The following is a 19,722-nucleotide window of genomic DNA, read 5'->3' on the forward strand; positions in this document are numbered from 1 at the left end:
TGTTACCCCATGTGAGCCTTGGCAAAGACCTAGTACCTGACTGCCCCCTAGCCAGGGATACGGTGAAGACCTCAACGGCGGAAGACGGTAGATTTAAGAACTACCACAATACCACAACGGCTGCAGCAAAAAGGGTCCTCAGTCGTCTTGGACTCCAAGGATGGTGTGGTGACTGGCTGTGCACCAGTCTCCCCACGTTAAAGTAAGTCACTCACAGGCATCCTCCATAAAAGGGATACAACCGTACCAGGAGGATCGTCATACTCGTTCGAGTGACCGACGATGATGATATCCTTGTACTTCTTCGGAACCTATGAAAAACAGGAGTAATAATACAAATATACATTTTAAAACACAAACTTTGTGGGAAATGGCACTTTTTTTATTTTTTTATTTTGCCTCTCGTTCACAAGTTTTTTATTTTCATTTGTAAAAATCTTCTTCTTGATGGTTGGCAATGCGGCTAATGGGAGCAGTCTGTTCTGCTGTTAAATCACTTTAAAAATGCATCCAAAAACCGCCAACAATACTTCATTTACGTTCCGTAACCTGTACAATATGGAGGTTGTCTATGAATGTTCTCATTCATCCAGGTCATTGTCCTCTCAGGAAATTCATTCGATCGCAACTGGACTGTCTGGTTTGTCTTGGAAGACATCTCGCCACTCATCATCACATCATATCTCTCTGACCTGATCCATGTCGCCACGCCCTCACGTTCCCTAAGATCCTCTTCATCCATCCATCTCACTGTCCCTTTATTTAAACAGTCCACCATGGGTGCCCGAGCTTTCAGTCGCTCTGTCCCACATCTTTGGAACTCTTTACCACCAGACCATCGTAACTTGGACTCAATACCCCTCTTCAAATCAAGACTCAAAACTCACCTATTCCGGACTGCTTATTCATTTTAATCATCTTTTATTCTCTATCTTTGCTGTTATTATTGTCGTTTTTATCCAATTTGATTTTATTGTTTTGATTTTGTACGGTGTCTTTGAGTGCCCAGAAAGGCGCCTTATAAGTAAAATGTATTATTATTATTATTATTATTATCCGAGAGTAGCCTCCATCAGTTCGTGCTCAGACTTTAATTGGTCAGATCTCGTCCAGCGACTGGTGCCAAAACCCCAAATACTTATGTCCTAAAACCAGGATGTTGTGCTTGGGCAAGGATTTCGCCCTACCGTAGTAAGAAAAAAAAAAACAGTTTTGATGCAAACGAGCAATCTTACTGTCAAAGGCAACGACATTAGTTGAACTGTAATTTCCCTTCATTAGCAGTGAGGTATTGTGTGTCAGAACGATCGCTGTGGATCGACTACTAACAATCCAAAACAGTCGGAATCCCCCACGTTAGCATTCCATACAGTTGTAAATGGCATTTGGGCCACCTTCTATGACCAGAATGTTTTTTTACTCATGTTATTTGTTGGAGGCTAAATCGCAGAGTCTTTTAGGAATGGTTGAAAGGACAGTGTTGTATGTGGAAGACGGTTGGTGTCACAGACCATCTTCTCTGTTCAGGGATGGTTTTTAAACCTTAATATAGTCAAGTCAAGTAAAGTCAATTTTATTTATATAGCATGTTTACAACTTTTAAATTGAACCAAAGTGCTTTACAGGTAAAAAAAAAAAAAAACATAGACCAACAGAAACAGAAAACAAACAAAGAACATAAACAATGAATGAGCTGAACAAAATAGTGAAAAAAGCAATACGGTAAAAGGGGTCGAATAAAAAGTAAAAAATTTGCTAAATAAAAATCATAGTAATAAAAATTAAAATATAGATGGCTTCCCTCACTCCTCTTTTGGAACCATCCATCCTAAGTGTCTAGATTCTGGACATTTTTTTTCTCAAAGGAGCGCTGTTTCTACCTGAGGTGCAAGTAGACATCCGAGTCTTGGTCTGAAAAGTTTACTCGTCCATGCTGTGCCATGCGTCGGCTTAGTGGTTGTTTTGTTTCCCCAATATACTGTATGAATCAGTCCATTCATCTTTACACTGGATATCATACACCAGATTGTTTTCGTGGGTGTGGGGTGTCCGGTCTTTAGGATGCACTAATGTCTGTCTCAGGGTGTTGGCTGTTTTGAAGTCTACTGCGATGTGTTGGTTAAAATTCTGATACATATGGAATGACAATATATTTGTGTCTGTCACCTAGGGTTGTACGGTATACCGGTATCAGTATATTACCACGATACTAATGAATCATATTCGGTAGAATACCGCCTCTAAAATGTACCGGTGCCCCAACTGTCGTCGCCGTCATTCCTGCAGACGAGCATGTTCAGCAGTGCACAATCACGGAGTACTTACAAACAGACACAGTGTGTAGACTGAAAAGGGAGAACGGACAAAGTTAGGCTTGATATCTAAAGATAAAGGTGAAGCTTTAACACTGAAACGCCCTCAGGAAGAAGTGCTTTAAGACATGGTTAGCTAGCTAGCGGCTAATATCTATCCGCAGTCAGCAGTGTTGAAACTACTTCTAAATCACTAATCCTTGTCTTCATGGCGACTAGTTAAGCTCATATATTTCAAGTATCATCCCTGTAGGTCGAGTGACAGTTATACACGCTTCCCGCACTCGTGACATTGGATTACCAAAGTCTATCCAAGTTTTCACTAATGTCCAATCTTTAACCATTAAGATGATCATTTTGTCTTTAAACACACTACACATGTGAATGAAGGGCATACGTAGTCAACAGCCATACATGTCACACTAATGGTGGCCGTATGAACAAAACCAACACTGTCATAGATATGTGACATCTAGTGAAACCACACTAAACAACATTATTCCCCCAATATTTTGGGAGAATACTTGCACTGCAGCACAACAAAAACACTACAGAACAAATTCCCTGCAGCACCAAATCTTCTGGGACACTACAATATAAACACCATTGGTGGATCTATACCTAATATCCACTGTAAGTACAATCCAAGTACAATAGCCTATCTAGTCGATACCACTATGATTACATTGATATTTTCTAACATCACAAAATCTTCTTTCATTTTTTTTAAATGTATATTGTGTTTATAAACTCAGGAAATATGTCCTTGGACACATGAGGACTTTGAATATGACCAATGTATGATCCTGTAACTACTTGGTATTGGATTGATACCCAAATTTGTGGTATTATCCAAAACTAATGTAAAATATCAAACAACAACAAAATAAGTGATGATTAAATTTAACAAGTGTACATAGAACATGTTAAAAGAGAAAGTAAGCAGATATTAACAGTAAATGAACAGGTAGATTAATAATTCATTTTCTAACACTTACCCTAAATATTGTTGAAGAAATAATAGAATGATAAATGTATATTTCAGCAGACTAAATTAGGAGTCTTTGTTTGTTTACGTACTACTAAAATACAAGTTGTCTTTTAATATATTATCTTCGACCCAACTCTCTCACTTGAGTCACACATTAAGAGCGTTACTAAAACAGCCTTCTTTCATCTCCGTAATATAAATAAAATTCTGTCCATTTTGACCACTAGCGACGCTGAGATCATTATCCATGCGTTTGTTATGTCTCGCCTCGATTACTGTAATGTATTATTTTTGGGTCTCCCTATGTCTAACATTAAATGATTACAGTTGGTACAAAATGCGGCTGCTAGACTTTTGACAAGAACAAGAAAGTTTGATCATACTATGCCTATACTGGCTCACCTGCACTAGCTTCCTGTACACTTAAAGGCCTACTGAAATGAGATTTTCTTATTTAAACGGGGATAGCAGGTCCATTCTATGTGTCATACTTGATCATATTGCGATATTGCCATATTTTTTGCTGAAAGGATTTAGTAGAGAACATCGACGATAAAGTTCGCAACTTTTGGTTGCTAATAAAAAAGCCTTGCCTGTACCGGAAATAGCAGACGATGTGCGCGTGACACCACGGGTTGTGGAGCTCCTCACATCGTTTACAATCATGGCCACCAGCATCTAGAGCGATTCGGACCGAGAAAGCGACAATTTCCCCATTAATTTGAGCGAGGATGAAAGATTTGTGGATGAGGACAGTGAGAGTGAAGGACTAGAAGAAAAAAAAAAAAGAAAAGACGAGGGCAGTGGGAGTGATTCAGATGTTATTAGACACATTTACTAGGATGATTCTGGAAAATCCCGTACCTGCTTATTGTGTTACAAGTGTTATAATGAGATTATATAGTCATACCTGAAAGTCGGAGGGGTGTGGTGACCGCCAGTGTCTCTGAGGGAAGCCACGGAGGAGCCAAGAGAGTCGCAGCTGCCTCTTTGACAGCTGCAGAAGGAACGACACAAGCTCCGCTCATGTCAACGGAAAGAGCCGACTTATTACCACAATTTTCTCACCGAAACCTGCCGGTTTGACATGTGGTAGAGAAACATGTTCGCTTGAGCGCTCTGTTCCATATTAAAGCTTCACCTTCGGAATGTAAACAAGAAAACACCGGCTGTGTTTGTGTTGCTAAAGGCAGCTGCAATACACCGCATCCCACCTACATCTTTCTTCTTTGACTTTTCCATTATTAATTGAACAAATTAAAAAAGATTCAGCAACACAGAAGTCCATAATACTGTGTAATTATGCGATGAAAAGAGACGACTTTTAGCCCTGAGCGGTGCTGAAAAAACATGTCCGCTACAACCGGTGACGTCACGCACACGCGTCATTATACGCGTCATAATTCCGCGACGTTTTCAACAGGACACTTCGCGGGAAATTTAAAATTGCAATTTAGTAAAACTAAACCGGCCGTATTGGCATGTGTTGCAATGTTAATATTTCATCATTGATATATAAACTATCAGACTGCGTGGTCGGTAGTAGTGGGTTTCAGTAGGCCTTTAAGATGTGACTTTAAGGTTTTACTACTTACGTATAAAATACTACACGGTCTAGCTCCAGCCTATCTTGCTGATTGTATTGTACCATATGTCCCGCAAGATATCTGCGTTCAAAGGACTCCGGCTTAGTGATTCCCATCGCCCAAAAAAAGTCTGCGGGCTATAGAGCGTTTTCCATTCGGGCTCCAGTACTCTGGAATGCCCTCCCAGTAACAGATCGATATGCTACCTCAGTAGAAGCATTCAAGTCTCATCTTAAAACTCATTTGCATACACTAGCCTTTAAATAGACCCCCTTTTTAGACCAGTTGATTTGCAGTTTCTTTTATTTTTCTCCTCCTTCCCCCTCTCCCAATGATGACTATGAGAAACCTTGGAGAGGACCGGTCCTCTCCAAGGTTTCTCATAGTCATCATTGTCACTGTCACCGACGTCCCATTGGGTGTGAGTTTTTCCTCGTCCTTATGTGGGCTCTCCCGAGGATGTCGTTGTGGCTTGTGCAGTCCTTTGAGACACTTGTGATTTAGGGTTGTTGTAAGAGCGAACACTGTGGAACTCTTTTTCTATCGTAGTAACACATTGCCTTAAGACAAGAAGAGATACGATAGCTTTTGAATCAGCTACCAAATTGCTTCTGAGTTTGTAATGCACAACAAGGCGATAGGACACAAATATGTACTGACTGAAAAACATGAAACATCATATTACAGTATTTGTAAAGTATTAGCCCACATCTCATTTTGTGAAACATGAAATGTATATGTACTTGTAATAAAAAGCATGGTGTGCTGCGTGTATCATAATCAATATTATAGTCACTCACACCATGGACAGTTGTTCGGTCCAGGTAGCTGGGGAAGCTTTTTCAAGTTGACTCTGGGTAAACACGCCATATATATCCACATAGCTTGGCTCCAAGTTACACATTTATACCCGCAAGTCACGCAGACCTCAATTACTTGGCTTCCATCTACTCCAGCGTTTCACCCTTTGTGCTCGCATCTATCAGCAGCAGTTCATCCTCCATACATTCAGGTTCAAAAATATAAGTTTGTGAATCCTCATTTGTCCAAAAACAGTCGTCATGGTTGTCTGTTAACAAGTCTGCCATGACTACAACACACTCACGTTTGTTTCCGGAAGTAGGAACACATATTTATAGAAAAGAAGTTCCGGTATTGCATAAAACAACCAAAATTCTGTGAATATTGTTATAAAACTGCCTACGAGTAAACATGTTATAAGCCCCGCCCTCATGCTAAAACACTGCCGTTATTTTGATACCATAAAAAACAAAAAAGGGAAAACGTCCATCCATCCATCCATTTCTACCGCTTATTCCCTTCTGGGTTCGCTGGCGCCTATCTCAGCTACAATCGGGCGGAAGGCGGGGCACACCCTGGACAAGTTACCACCTCATCTCAGGGTCAACACAGATAGACAGACAACATTCACACTCACACACAAGGGCCAATTTAGTGTTGCCAATCAACCTATCCCCAGGTGCATGTCTTTGGAAGTGGGAGGAAGCCGGAGTACCCGGACGGAACCCACGCATTCACGGGGAGAACATGCAAACTCCACACAGAAAGATCCCGAGCCTGGGATTGAACCCAGGACTGCAGGACCTTCGTATTGTGAGACAGACGCACTAACCCCACTGCCACCGTGAAGCCCAAAAGGGAAACCGAAAAACAAATAAAATCGTCGAACACACCTAATGCTTCAGTGACTACAGGATTTTGCGACAATAATAGAGATATAATACACAAATTGTCTGACAAAGCAGAAACAGCTGTCTAGCTTTCAAGCCTTTATGTGTCCATTTATTAGCATTTTACATTAAAAAGCTTTGGTACAATTTTGTGTTGCTGCAGTGTGGATTTTCAAGTCTTATAATTAACTTGACAAAGAGTTGAAAGTTTTACCATATTTACACAATAACAACTTAATTTAAAAATGTGTAATCCACACATTTTGAAATATATACATACCGTGTGTAAGGTATTTTCCGAACTATAAGCCGCTACTTTTTCCACAAGCTTTGAACCCTGCGGCTTATAAAACGGTGCGGCTGATTTGTGGATTTTTCTTGGATAACGGCCATAATGTAATGTATTCAACAACAACAAAAAACACGAAAGAGACATTGAGAAGGTGTGTTATTGTATGTGCTATGGTGCTAACTTTTGGACGAGTTTGCTCACTGCACATTGACAATGTATTTCTTTTTGTCCCTTGAACCGTAAGTCTAACCGTTCAGTGTTTCTACAAGCAAGCGTTGTTAACCCGTCTACCAATGACTGTGTTAGTATTATTAACTTACAATTACAATATTTGTGTATTGTTTCAGTTCCGTAATTCACCAAAACATCACGGTGGAGTTACTGAGTCTGTTTAGCTAATTGGAGAGATACCTTTTGCAAGTAGTGGGTCCATTCCAAACTGTGTAACAGGCACCGATTGAAAACAAATAAGGTAGCATTTACAAATTATTTTGTACCGGTATATATCTGCGGTTTATAGTCTAGTGCGGCTAATAAATTAAAAATATTTTTCTTTTAAAATTTGGTGGGTGTGGCTTAAATACCGGTGGACTCTATAATCCGGAAAATACAATATTTCTGGGATCCTTTTAACATAATCTTGGAAGAGTACTGTAAAATGACAATACAGAATTGAAAGCCAAACCAAAAATTATCAAATAAATTCATTGTAACCCAAAGTACTATCTGTACACAAATGAAAAGCACATTGACCTGCAGTTTTAAATACAAGCAGTCAATAAAACAATGCAAGTGTCATTTTAAAAAATTGGATGATAAAAGCTCATGAAAGGAAAGCTACAGGATGAGATATTTGACCTTGACATACCCTCCTTTTCCACACAGAGCCAGCATATGGATTATGTGACTCACACAAACCGGAATATTGTTCTTGTATCATGAAATAAAAATTCCATGATCCTTAAGCTGAACACTTTCATCTTAATCATCCAGCAGGAAATCACTGATCTCATCTCTCATGCGAGACCTGAAGAACAAAACACATACATTCATTAACCTCAGAATAATTTGGCCAGAAAAATATTCCATTTTAGTTTTATTGTGTATGTTCAATGGATGCATGACGATGTTGGTATTCATGTACATTGTTACGCTGCGGCATGACCCCAGGATGCAGAGACGAAAGGCAAAGTGATGGGAAAGTCAATCTATTTATGGGAAAGTCAATGTATTTAATTTCTACATGGGAGCATTAGCGTGGTGGAACCAGGTGGAGCACAGGTGAATTGAAAAGTACAGGTGGCAGGAAGAAAGACTGACATTGTCAATGGCACAAAGCACAAAGATCATCATAAGCTTTCTGATTGTGTTTTAGTGAAAACGTTGACATACTGTATTTGTTCTATCTCAGAAAATGTCACCTTTATGTCGTACATTCGGCTTGTGTTGGCCCTTGAAGCGAGACAAATCTCCAATTGACAACATTGTAAATGTGTTAAATTGATTTGCATCAGTTTGACATGACATTATTTTCGAGATTACCGTGAAAGTACAGTCATTCTTACTCTTGTAGATATACAAATGAAATAAAACCTGGAGATTCATGACGTTAAAACACTACTAGTAAGATTTGGTATCGAAAAAAAATTACATTTTAGAAAAAGTTGTATTTGCATAAAAAACAAAAAAATATAACATTGAAAAAATACAATATTTGGGGGGGATTTATTTTTTAACCATGACATGTTTTCGATGCCAATATTCATATTTTTGTACACTTTTATTGTTTTTGTGTGTTTCCAAGGTTTTAATGTTAAACTTTTTTTTCCCACTATCGCATCTCTTTTTTACGGTTTTGTTTCTTTGTTTTGCGGTGTTGCTTCTTTTTTTTTTACTGTTTCAAACTAATGGCATGTTTTTTGACATGGGGCAGGTGCCTGTAGGCGGGGCTTACATACAGCAAGTTTACCCGGAAGCAGTTTTACTAGACTCGGGCTTGCAGGTAAAACACCGTAAAAGAAGACGGGCTGACGGAGGGCGTCTAAATCAAGTCTAAAAGTTATGATATATTTGTGTTAACTTAGCCATACTTTGAGGATGTAGTATGAGCGGTACAAAAATTGAATATGCATTTTCAAGTTATACATGTTTGTCTCGATATAGCTGTTACTTAGTGAAATTCTGTATAGAACAATACTTTGTTACATTTCTACATGTAGAGAAAAGAGCGATTTTAGAATGTAAGTATAGCTGTATTTATTCATTTAAAAGATTTAAAACCAGACATGTAAAGCTTGGCATGATATTAGTAACCAATTTGTGTTAAAATACAAGACTTTAACTTTTGTAATGTTGAGTCATCTCCAGCGGTTCTTTCTCTTTTTCCCTTGAGAGAGAGAGAGAGAGCGAGAGAGAGAGCGCTTCAAATCCTGGCTGTGCAGACAACTTTTTCTTTCTATTTTTAGACCTAAATAGGTTGACTTGTGTCTTATTGTATTGTCAAATATTATTTTAACTTATATAAATTAACTGTGCTAAAACTACACATGTGATTCCTTTCCTGTCATATTTACAAATATTACAAACTAGGCTGCAGGGGTCGGCAACCCGCGGCTCTGGAGCCACATGCGGCTCTTTGATCACTCTGATGCGGCTCAGCTTGTCACGGCTAGGGCTCATTGTAATGCGCCCTCATCCTTGCGCTCTGCTTGTCAAAGGTTGGGACACGCCTACAGTCGCGCACATCCACGGCCGTGCCGTGTGCCGTGATGCCGACAAAGACATGTGGGTGTCCAAGTTAGAGCGCCGAACAGCGGACCTTGAAGATGTTTTAATGCTAGAAAGCCGTTCTTGCTCAGAATCACAAATGGTGTGGTATTGAAAACCTCCTCAAACCAGACAAACTTGGGTTGGAAACTTGGAACGCTATCCCCGACTTTTATGTGAACATGAAAAAGTATGCACTTGGAGTCCTGTCGATCTTTGGATCCACATATGTATGTGAGCAGGTGTTCTCCAATATGAACTTTATTAAAAACAAACATCACACACGCCTCACAGATGAGAGCTTACAATCCTGTGTGAAGATGAAGGTGACGTCATACAGCCCTGATGTGGAGACGCTGTGCGCTGCGGTTCAGGAGCAGAAATCACATTGACCAAGTATGATAAATATTTTAGTTTATTGATTTCATAAATGTAACCCATTATAGTTTGTTTCTACATAGCAAAAATAAAAAAAAACTTTGTATGCAGTGTTATTTCATTTATTTATTTTTATTTGTTTGTCCTGTCCAGCTTCTCAGGCAAATCATATAGTTGATGTCGATGCCCATATCGGCTGTTCAGATTGACTTTACAAAAGAGAAGTGTAGGATACTTCTCTTGTTGCCTTATTTAAATGTAACTTTATTATACGTATTTATATTATCATTTGGTGCAGCCAGGCCGGAGCATGAGGGGATAGAAAGAGAAAAAAAGGAAGAAAGAGGGGGAAATTGTGGGGATAAGAGGGGGATTAGACAGTGTTATTTCATTTTAAATTTCAAAATAGTTTTTTGGCTCCCATTGTTTTCTTCAATTTGTGAACGGGTCAAAATGGCTCTTTGAGTGGTAAACGTTGCCGACCCCTGAAATAGGGGAATACATTCAGCTATCCATCCATCCATACATCCATCCATCTTCCGCTTAACCGAGGTCGGGTCACGAGGGCAGCAGCCTAAGCAGGGAAGCCCAGACCTTCCTCTCTCCAGCCACTTCGTCCAGCTCTTCCCAGGGGATCCCGAGGCGTTCGCAGGCCAGCCGGGAGACATAGTCGTCCCAACATGTCCTGCGTCTTCCCCGTGGCCTCCTACCGGTTGGACGTGCCCAAAACACCACCCTAGGGAGGCGTTCGAGTAGCATCCTGACCAGATGCCCGAACCACCTCATCTGGCTTCTCTGGATGTGGAGGAGCAGCGGCTTTACTTTGAGCTCCTCCCGGATGGCAGAGCTTCTCTAAGGGGGAGCCCCGCCAACCGGCGGAGGAAACTAATTTGGGCCGCTTGTACCCGTGATCTTGTCCTTTCGGTCATGACCCAAAGCTCATGACCATAGGTGAGGATGGGAACGTAGATCAACCGGTAAATTGAGAGCTTTGCCTTCCGGCTCAGCTCCTTCTTTACCACAACGGATCGATATAACGTCCGCATTACTGAAGACGCCGCACCGATCCGCTTGTCGATCTCACATTCCACTCTTCCATCACTCGTGAACAAGACTCTTAGGTACTTAAACTCCTCCACTTGGGGCAGTGTCTCCTCCCCAACCCGGAGGTGGCACTCCACCCTTTTCCGTGCGAGAACCATGGACTCGGACTTGGAGGTGCTGATTCTCATTCCGGTCGCTTCACATTCGGCTGCAAACCGATCCAGTGAGAGCTGAAGATCCCGGCTCATCTGTAAAAAGCAGAGACCTAAACTAGCGGCCACCAAACCGGAACCCCTCAACGCCTTAAGTGCACCTGGAAATTCTGTCCTTAAAAGTTTTGAACAGAATCAGTAACAGAGGACAGCCTTGGCGGAGTCCAACTCTCACGCAATGCGGACCAAGCTCTGACACTGATCGTACAGGGAGCGAACCGCCACAATCAGACAGTCCGATACCCCATACTCTCTGAGCACTCCCCAAAAGACTTCCCGAGAGACACGGTCGAATGCCTTCTCCGAGTCCACAAAGCACATGTAGACTGGTTGGGCAAACTCCCATGCACCCTCAAGAACCCTGTCGAGAGTATAGAGCTGGTCCACAGTTCCACGACCAGGACAAAAACCACACTGTTCCTCCTGAATCCGAGGTTCGACTATCCGGCGTAGCCTTCTCTCCAATACACCTGAATAAACCTTACCGGGAAGGCTGAGGAGTGTGACCCCACGATAGTTGGAACACACCCTCTGGTCCGCCTTCTTAAAGAGAGGGACCACCACCCTGGTCTGCCAATCCAGAGGTACCGCCCCCGATGTCCACGCGATGCTACAGAGTCTTGTCAACCAAGACAGCCCCACAGCATCCAGAGCCTTAAGGAACCACGGGCGGGTCTCATCCACCCCTGGGGCCTTGCTACCGAGGAGCTTTTTAACTAACTCAGCAACCTCAGCCCCAGAAATGGGAGAGCCCACCACAGATTCCCCAGGCACTGCTTCCTCATAGGAAGAACGTGTTGGTGGAATTGAGGTCTTCGAAGTATTCCTTCCACCGATCCAAAACATCCGCAGTTGAGGTCAGTAGAACACCATCCGCACCATACACGGTGTTGACAGTGCACTGTTTCCTCTTCCTGGGTGGGCGGATGGTGGTCCAGAATGGCTTCGAAGCCCCCCAGAAGTCGTTTTCCATGGCTTCCCCAAACTCCTCCCATGTCCGAGTTTTTCCCCCGCGACCGCTGAAGCTGCACACTTCTTGGCCTGTCGGTACCTGTCCACTGCCTCCGGAGTCCTACGAGCCAAAACAACCCGATAGGACTCCTTCAGCTTGACGGCATCACTCACCGCTTGTGTCCACCAACGGGTTCTAGTATTACCGCCACGACAGGCATCAACTACCTTGCGGCCACAACTCCAATCAGCCGTCTCGACAATAGAGGTAAGGAACATGGTCCACTCGGACTCAATGTCCAACAACTCCCTCGTGACATGTTCAGAGTTCTTCCGGAGGTGGGAATTGAAACTCTCTCTGACAGGAGACTCTGCCAGACGTTCCCAGCAGACCCTCACAATGCGTTTGGGCCTGCCAGGTCTGTCCGGCATCCTCTCCCACCATCGCAGCCAACTCACCACCAAGTGGTGATCGGTAGAAAGCTCCGCCCCTCTCTTCACCAGAGTGTCCAAAACATGAGGCCGCGAATCCAATGACACAACTACAAAGTCGATCATGGAACTGCGGCCTAGGGTGTCCCGGTGCCAAGTGCACATATGGACTTATGTTTGAACATGGCGTTTTTATGGACAGTCTATGACGAGCACAAAAGTCCAATAACAAAACACTCGGGTTCAGATCCGGGCGGCCATTCTTCCCAATCACGCCTCTCCAGGTTTCACTGTCGTTGCCAACATAAGCGTTGAAGTCGCACAGTAGGACATGGGAATCACCCGGGGGAGCACTTTCCAGTACTCCCTCGAGTGTATTCAGAAATGTTGAGTACTTTGAACTGCTGTTTGGTGTGGAAGCACAAACAACAGTCAGGAAACCACCCCCCGAAGGCGGAGGGAGAGTACCCTCTCGTCCACTGGGTTGAACTCCAACGTACAGGCTTTGAGCCGGGGGGAAACCAGATTTGCTACCCTATCTCATCGCCTTTCCCTGCGTGCAACGCCAGTGTGGAAGAGAGTCCAGTACCTCTCGAGAGAACTGGTTCCAGAGCCCTTGCTGTGCGTCGAGGTGAGTCCGACTACATCCAGCCGGAACTTCTCTACCTCGCTCACTAGCTCAAGCTCCTTCCCCCCCAGCGAGGTGACGTTCCACGTCTCAAGAGCTGGCTTATGTAGCCAAGGATCAGACTGCCAAGTGCCCTGCCTTCAGCTTCCGCCCAGCTCACAATGTACCCGACCACTATGGCCCCTCCTTTGAGTGGTGAGCCCATTGGAAGGGGGACCCACGTTGCCTCTTCGGGCTGTGCCCGGCCGGGCCCCATGGGGTGACCGTTGCTCGCCATTGTGCCCCAACACTGGGGCCTGGCTCCAGAGAGGGGCACCGGTGACCCGTGTCCGGGCGAGGGAAATCTGAGTCCATTTTGCTGTATATCCATAGAAGTCTTCGAGCTGCTCTTTGTCTGATCCGTCACCTACGACCTGTTTGTCTTGGGAGACCCTACCAAGGAGCATGAAAGCCCCCATACAACATAGCTCCTAGGATCATTGGGACACGCAAACTCCTCAAACACGGTAAGGTGGCAGCTCAGAGAGCAGTACAATCAGCTATCCTGAATGATATTACACACAATATTTACATGTACATTTGAAAGTACAACCGTTTACAACAGAATAAAAAAATGAAAAAAACTGCTATATTGTAGCGCTGAGGGATTACTTAAAAATAATTTCAAGAAATAGACTGGAATTTTAGCAAATACATTTCTATTAACTATTACATTAACATCTTAACACAACAAGAAACACAGAAGACTTAAGCCTTTCTGAGACATCATCTGGAATTTCTCCAGCGTGTTTTTGAGGGGACATCCAACCACAGCATATCCTCATAAAATAAGCAAAGCTGATGGTTGACTGCCATATTACATTTTATTAAAAAACTAGACTAGCAGTAATTATATCCATCCATCCATTTTCTACTGCTTGTCCCTTTTGGGTTGCAGAGGGTCTCTGGAGCCCATTTTAGCTGCACTCGGGCGGAAGGCGGGGTACACCCTGGACTAGTCGCCACCTCATCGCAGAGCCAACACAGATAGACAGACAACGTTCACACTCACATAGTGTTGCCAATCAGCCTATCCCCAGGTGCATGTTTTTGGAGGTGGGACTCAGCCATAGTACTCAGAGAACCCACGCAGTCACGGGGAGAACATGCAAACTCCACACAGAAAGATCTTGAGTCCGGGATTGAACCTAGGATTACTCAGGACCTTCGTATTGTAAGGCAGATGCACTAACCCCTGTTCCACCGTGCTGCCCACAGCAATTATATAATAAATCCCAAATAAACTATCATAACTAACGTTAAATATGAATAATAGTTTTAAAATCATTTTACATGTTTGGTTATGAGAATCATGGTCTCCCCATTTGAGAATAACAATAAATTAATGCATAATAATGAAGTTGACCAGAATATTTTACAAACTAAGGAAGTAGTCAACAAGTGATAAACGTTGTTCACTGTACTATGTTTAAATAAGATTTATCTTTAACCAGGAGATACATCTGCAGACAGCAACAAAAATATGTAAAAAAACTACTTAACATTTTTTAAGCTATATTAAAACCTGATTTAGATTACCTCGGTCCTCCAGTCTTCTACGTTGTTTTACCTGCAAGCCCCAAGTGTAGAAAAACTGCTTCCGGCTAAACTTGTTGTAAGCACCGCCCCCCGCCCCTCCACATCAAATTGCTGCCATTCAATTGAATCAGTAAAAAAAGAAAGAAGCAAAACCGAAAAAGAAAAACAAAATCGTAAAAAAGAGAAGCAAACATAAAAACCTTCAAAACACACAAAAAGAAGTGTAAAAATAAATAAATAAGAATTTTGGCATTGAAAACATGTCATGATTAAAATAAATTCCCCAAAACATGGTATTTTTTCAAATGTCAATTTTGGGCCATAGAGTTTGTTTTGTCTTTGAGAATAGAATGGAACACTATCATAAAGTACAATTGCAAAGATTAAGGGTTTCTTACTTTTTTTGGAATCCTAATTGGGACGTTAGTATCAAACTTATGTGATGGCCAGTGATGGGAGAAAAGATAAAGTTAAAAAGTTAAAGTACCAATGATTGTCACACACATACTAGATGTGGCGAAATTATTCTCAGCATTGACCCATCACCCTTGATCACCCCCTGGGAGGTGAGGGGAGCAGTGGGCAGCAGCGGTGCTGCGCCCACGAATCATTTATGGTGATTTAACTCCCAAGTCCATCCCTTAATGCTGAGTGCCAAGCAGGGAGGTAACGGGTCCCATTTTTATAGTCTTTGGTATGACTCGGCCGGAATTTGAACTCACGACCTACTGATATCAGAGCGGGGACTCTAACCACTAGGCCACTGAGTAGGTAAAAGATACTGAACTATTGATGCCTCATTGAACACAAGGTTGCCTCAATAACCTGGATGTATGCATCAAAAAAAAAAAACGTGGTAGATTCAACTGATAGATTCATTTGACTGAATCATAAAATTGCGCTCATCAGGACTTGTGTACTTAAACAAGTTGGAAGAGTGGCATCGGTTTATGTTTGGATAATCGATCCAAATGGAATTAAGAAAAAGAAAAGGGTCCAACGCGTGGGATCATTTTGATCTTATGGTGCCAAATAGGATAAATATTGTTCTTTTCCTGTTTACTCATTGGCTCATCGACCAGAGTGGCACATTTCATATTCCTTTCTGCACAATTCTTGAAAAAAAAAAAACATATATATATATATATATTTTCTAATTTGCTATTTCATTACATTAGGAAACGCTGGAAACTTACAAAAGAATAACTATCATTTTGTTTTCTTTTTGGATTCTGATTGCATGCACATCTGTACATTTTTAGGGCCTGTATTTTTATTTAAACAATTCTATTTATACGTCTATTGTGTAACCTAATTAGCATAACTATTAATGCTAATTAATGTGGCGCTGTTGGTTATTTTGAATGTGGTGGTATTGTCATGTATGAATATGTATGTATTCGCTTTTGCCTTAATACTGTACATGTATCAAATATTTTTTTAAATTCTAGACTCTCGTAAAAATACAGGTAGGAAGGGGATTCATATTGCCCCATATGTCACGATTTACCTGACACATGAAACATGACAAATTTGGGCGTGCACTTTCCACTTTAGCCGTCATATTGCAGTAGTGTGTTGAAAATCTTAAGATGTGTTTTTTGGCAATTCCAACTTTGACCACAAAGTCGGTTGCTATGCAGAGTGACACTTCCCATCATTTTCAGCAGACTGCATTGCAAAATAATTAATGCCCTTCTCCCTCTGAGGCGAGCTCCACCTAAGAATGGGGCCATATGAATGCCTTCCCTATTGTTGTTACTACTATTGCGGAAGCTCATGGAGATCACCATTATGAACCACTAAGACTATATTGTACTTTGTCATGTATAAACAGTGAAACTTATAAATGTAATCTTTAGCTGTAATATATGATTTGACAATGAGTACACAGTCAGCAATAATCGGTAGCAAAACATTTACCTCCTCTGCCTCCTCTGAGCCTCCGACAAGATGCATTGAGGAAGAACGTCCACAGATGACTTGAAAAAAAAGGAGAAGATTGAATCGGCTTATTAGTAATATTTCTGCATACTGCACTACAGTCGCATACAAATGTTCTAAACCACAATTACAACTGTGCTTTTATTATTGGTCATTACAGGATTAAAAGCTTTCTCAGAACAAACTGCTTCTCAGAGAAGATTGTGGCAAGTATTCAACATCATAATTAATAATTACATAATTTTACAAAATTAATGTCTCTGCCAGACACAAAACTATTAATATTAACTGCTGTAAAAAACACAAGTAAACCACAGCACTTTATTTAAAAAAAAGTCATGCTTCAGATATCTCGCATATCTAGTGCAGATATGCCACAGGAAGTCTCCAAAGGATTTTTGTAATCGTTTACCATCGAACCTGTGGCTCGCAATATGATTTGCAACACTATTTTACAGCGTATGAATGTAAATGTTGGACTATGGAAATAATGCTTAGGTTGATGATGTATTAGATTAATTTGGAGCTTTTTTAGACACTCAAAGTGCTTTAGAGTGAGAACTGGGATGCTATCATTCATTTTCTCCACATCCACACATTGGTGAAAATACATCTAATAATAATAATAATAGTAATAATAATAATAATGGATAGATAATTCACACATAGCTGGTAGTAAAATATATTTGTGGCCACAGCTGACTGACCATACTAGGGGTTACCCAAACCTTTTGACTCGAGGGCCACATTGGGTTACAAGAATTTGGCCGGGCTATCTATTTGTGTCTGTATGTGTGGGTACATGTGTATACATATATATATATTTTGTTGTTTTCTTGTCCCCCTCTTGTCCAAACACTGAATATAGCTAAACATTAAAAAGTCAAATACAAATAAGGCAATAAAAGAAGTGGCCCAAACTTCTCTTTTGTAAAGTAAATCTTTACAGCACATATGAGTATATCTAAATGAACAATATGATTTGCCTGAGCGGCTGGACAGGACAGATAAAAAAAATAATAATAATTTGAGGACCACTGGACTACGCAGACTATGCACTAACGGTTTCTGCAACCCCCACCAAACATTCATTGATGCAACAGTGCGAATGGCACTGGGAGCAAGGCGGGAGAAGTGTCTTGCCCAAACAAAAAACGGCAGTAAAAAGGATGGCGCAAGCTGGATTTGTACCAGCAACCCTTGATTTTCTGGATAACTGTTCTAGCATCTGAGCCACACCGCCCAAGGTTTAGCTTGTGTGTAACCTACCATATCTTTGACAGTCAACTGACAGCTGTAACACAACCATCTCCTCAAATCTGTTGCGTCTGCAAGTCTGTAATAGAAAAATCATTCTTTGGATTAATAAAACGCTTTTATAAGACACTTTACAACAGAAATGAACAATACAAATGTATTTTTAAAATGAAATGTTTATTTTGATAGAAAAACTACCAAACAGATACAAACAATTGAATTAAACTGTTTCAGTGTCCAAGTAAAGAATATTTGCAACGTTTGCAATGAACCAACAAGTCAATAACATTTGAAATAGTTTAACACACTTAATACACGCGGCATTAATAATTAAATATCAAATGTTATTAATAGCAGATATCATTTTTAAAGGTAATCTGCACTTTTTGGGAATTTTGCCTATCGTTGACAACACTTACAAGGGACAACAACACAAAAGTTTTTTATTTTGCATTCTAACATGTAAAAATTGGCTCGTTCTAGGTGGCTAGCAATGCAGCTAAAGGGAGCAACACCATTCTGCCTCTAAATCACTTTAAAAATGCATCCAAAAACCGCCAAATATACTTAATTTACATTCTGTAACCTGTAAAATGACCAAACTGTAGCAACATTGTTATTGTAAGAGCGAACACTGAGGAATCGTTTTTCTGGTGTACTAAAACATCGCCGTGGTACGGAATTAGATGGAAGCGAGCTACGACAAGAGTTTAGTAAAGTACCAATGATTGTCACACACACACTAGGTGTGGTGCGATTATCCTCTGAATTTGACCCATCACCCTCACTCCCTGGTAGGTGAGGGGAGCAGTGAGCTGAAGTGGCTGCTGCGCCCGGGAACCATTGTAGTGGAATTTCTGACCTTTTGTACCACATATTTTGCGTCTGTCGAAGTCCGAAAAGAAAGTCTGTCGAAAAGCATTAAGAAGGACATGAAAGTAAAAGAATGTCTGCTAGTTTCTTTTTTTCTTTTCTGAAACACTGGAAGAGCATATGTGGGTTAAAGTTGAAATTGTGGTCGGTCTGACCATTCTACAAAATGTTTTGATTGTCTATTATGACTAAGGGATTCAAGGATGTTAGAGAAAAAACAGGTCCAAAACAACGTGACCTTGACATATGAGGGAAACATATAAAAGGCCAGTAGACCAATATTATGTGTGACTCGCATGATTCTCGATTCATCCAACGCCTCCGGAGGACGTTGTCTGCCTGCATGGGCAATTCAATCCAACTTTTTTCTTTTTGATTATGGGTAAATAAAACTTTGTACTAAATTCACTTTGTTTGCTGTTTAAGCTTTGGACCCTCCACCACATAAAATTGGCGTTGTTGGCAGGATGGTCTAGAACGCTGCAGGTCGACATCCGCTCCCGGTCTCTCTCTCAGGCAGACAGAGGTTTGCACGTGCGCATCTAAAGGTAAGCAATTTTGCTTAAAGTGTAAAAGCTGTCTGTCTGGAGATGATCGGGATTGGTAAGACTAATTGCTAAACCTGTTTTTGATAAAAAAGCTAGGTGTAGCAGGTTTTCTAAAAACAACTTGGAATGCGGTATATTATGGTTGGATTGGTTTGTTTTGTATGTAATTATATTGTCTGTGTGTTTGTCTGAAAACTTGTGATTTCTTGTTTTAACAATAAAGGGGATTGTTAATAGAA

General features: G+C 41.3%; 1 protein-coding gene across 1 annotated transcript in view; it reads right to left on the reverse strand.

Annotated features, from left to right (window-relative positions):
• Positions 1 to 1,557: 1,557 nt before the first annotated feature.
• The window catches only part of ctu2 (cytosolic thiouridylase subunit 2 homolog (S. pombe)), a 70,043-nt gene continuing 51,878 nt past the window's right edge, over positions 1,558 to 19,722 (reverse strand). The window contains exons 14-16 of the mRNA XM_061911000.1: positions 18,075 to 18,141; positions 16,785 to 16,843; positions 1,558 to 7,899 (exon numbers count right to left, since the gene is read on the reverse strand). Coding sequence (XP_061766984.1) covers positions 7,854 to 7,899; positions 16,785 to 16,843; positions 18,075 to 18,141 — 172 coding nt within the window. The 3' untranslated portion in view covers positions 1,558 to 7,853. The remainder of the gene's footprint in view (positions 7,900 to 16,784; positions 16,844 to 18,074; positions 18,142 to 19,722) is intronic.

The sequence above is a fragment of the Nerophis ophidion genome, linkage group LG09, assembly GCF_033978795.1.
Source record: "Nerophis ophidion isolate RoL-2023_Sa linkage group LG09, RoL_Noph_v1.0, whole genome shotgun sequence".
Lineage (NCBI taxonomy): Eukaryota > Metazoa > Chordata > Actinopteri > Syngnathiformes > Syngnathidae > Nerophis > Nerophis ophidion.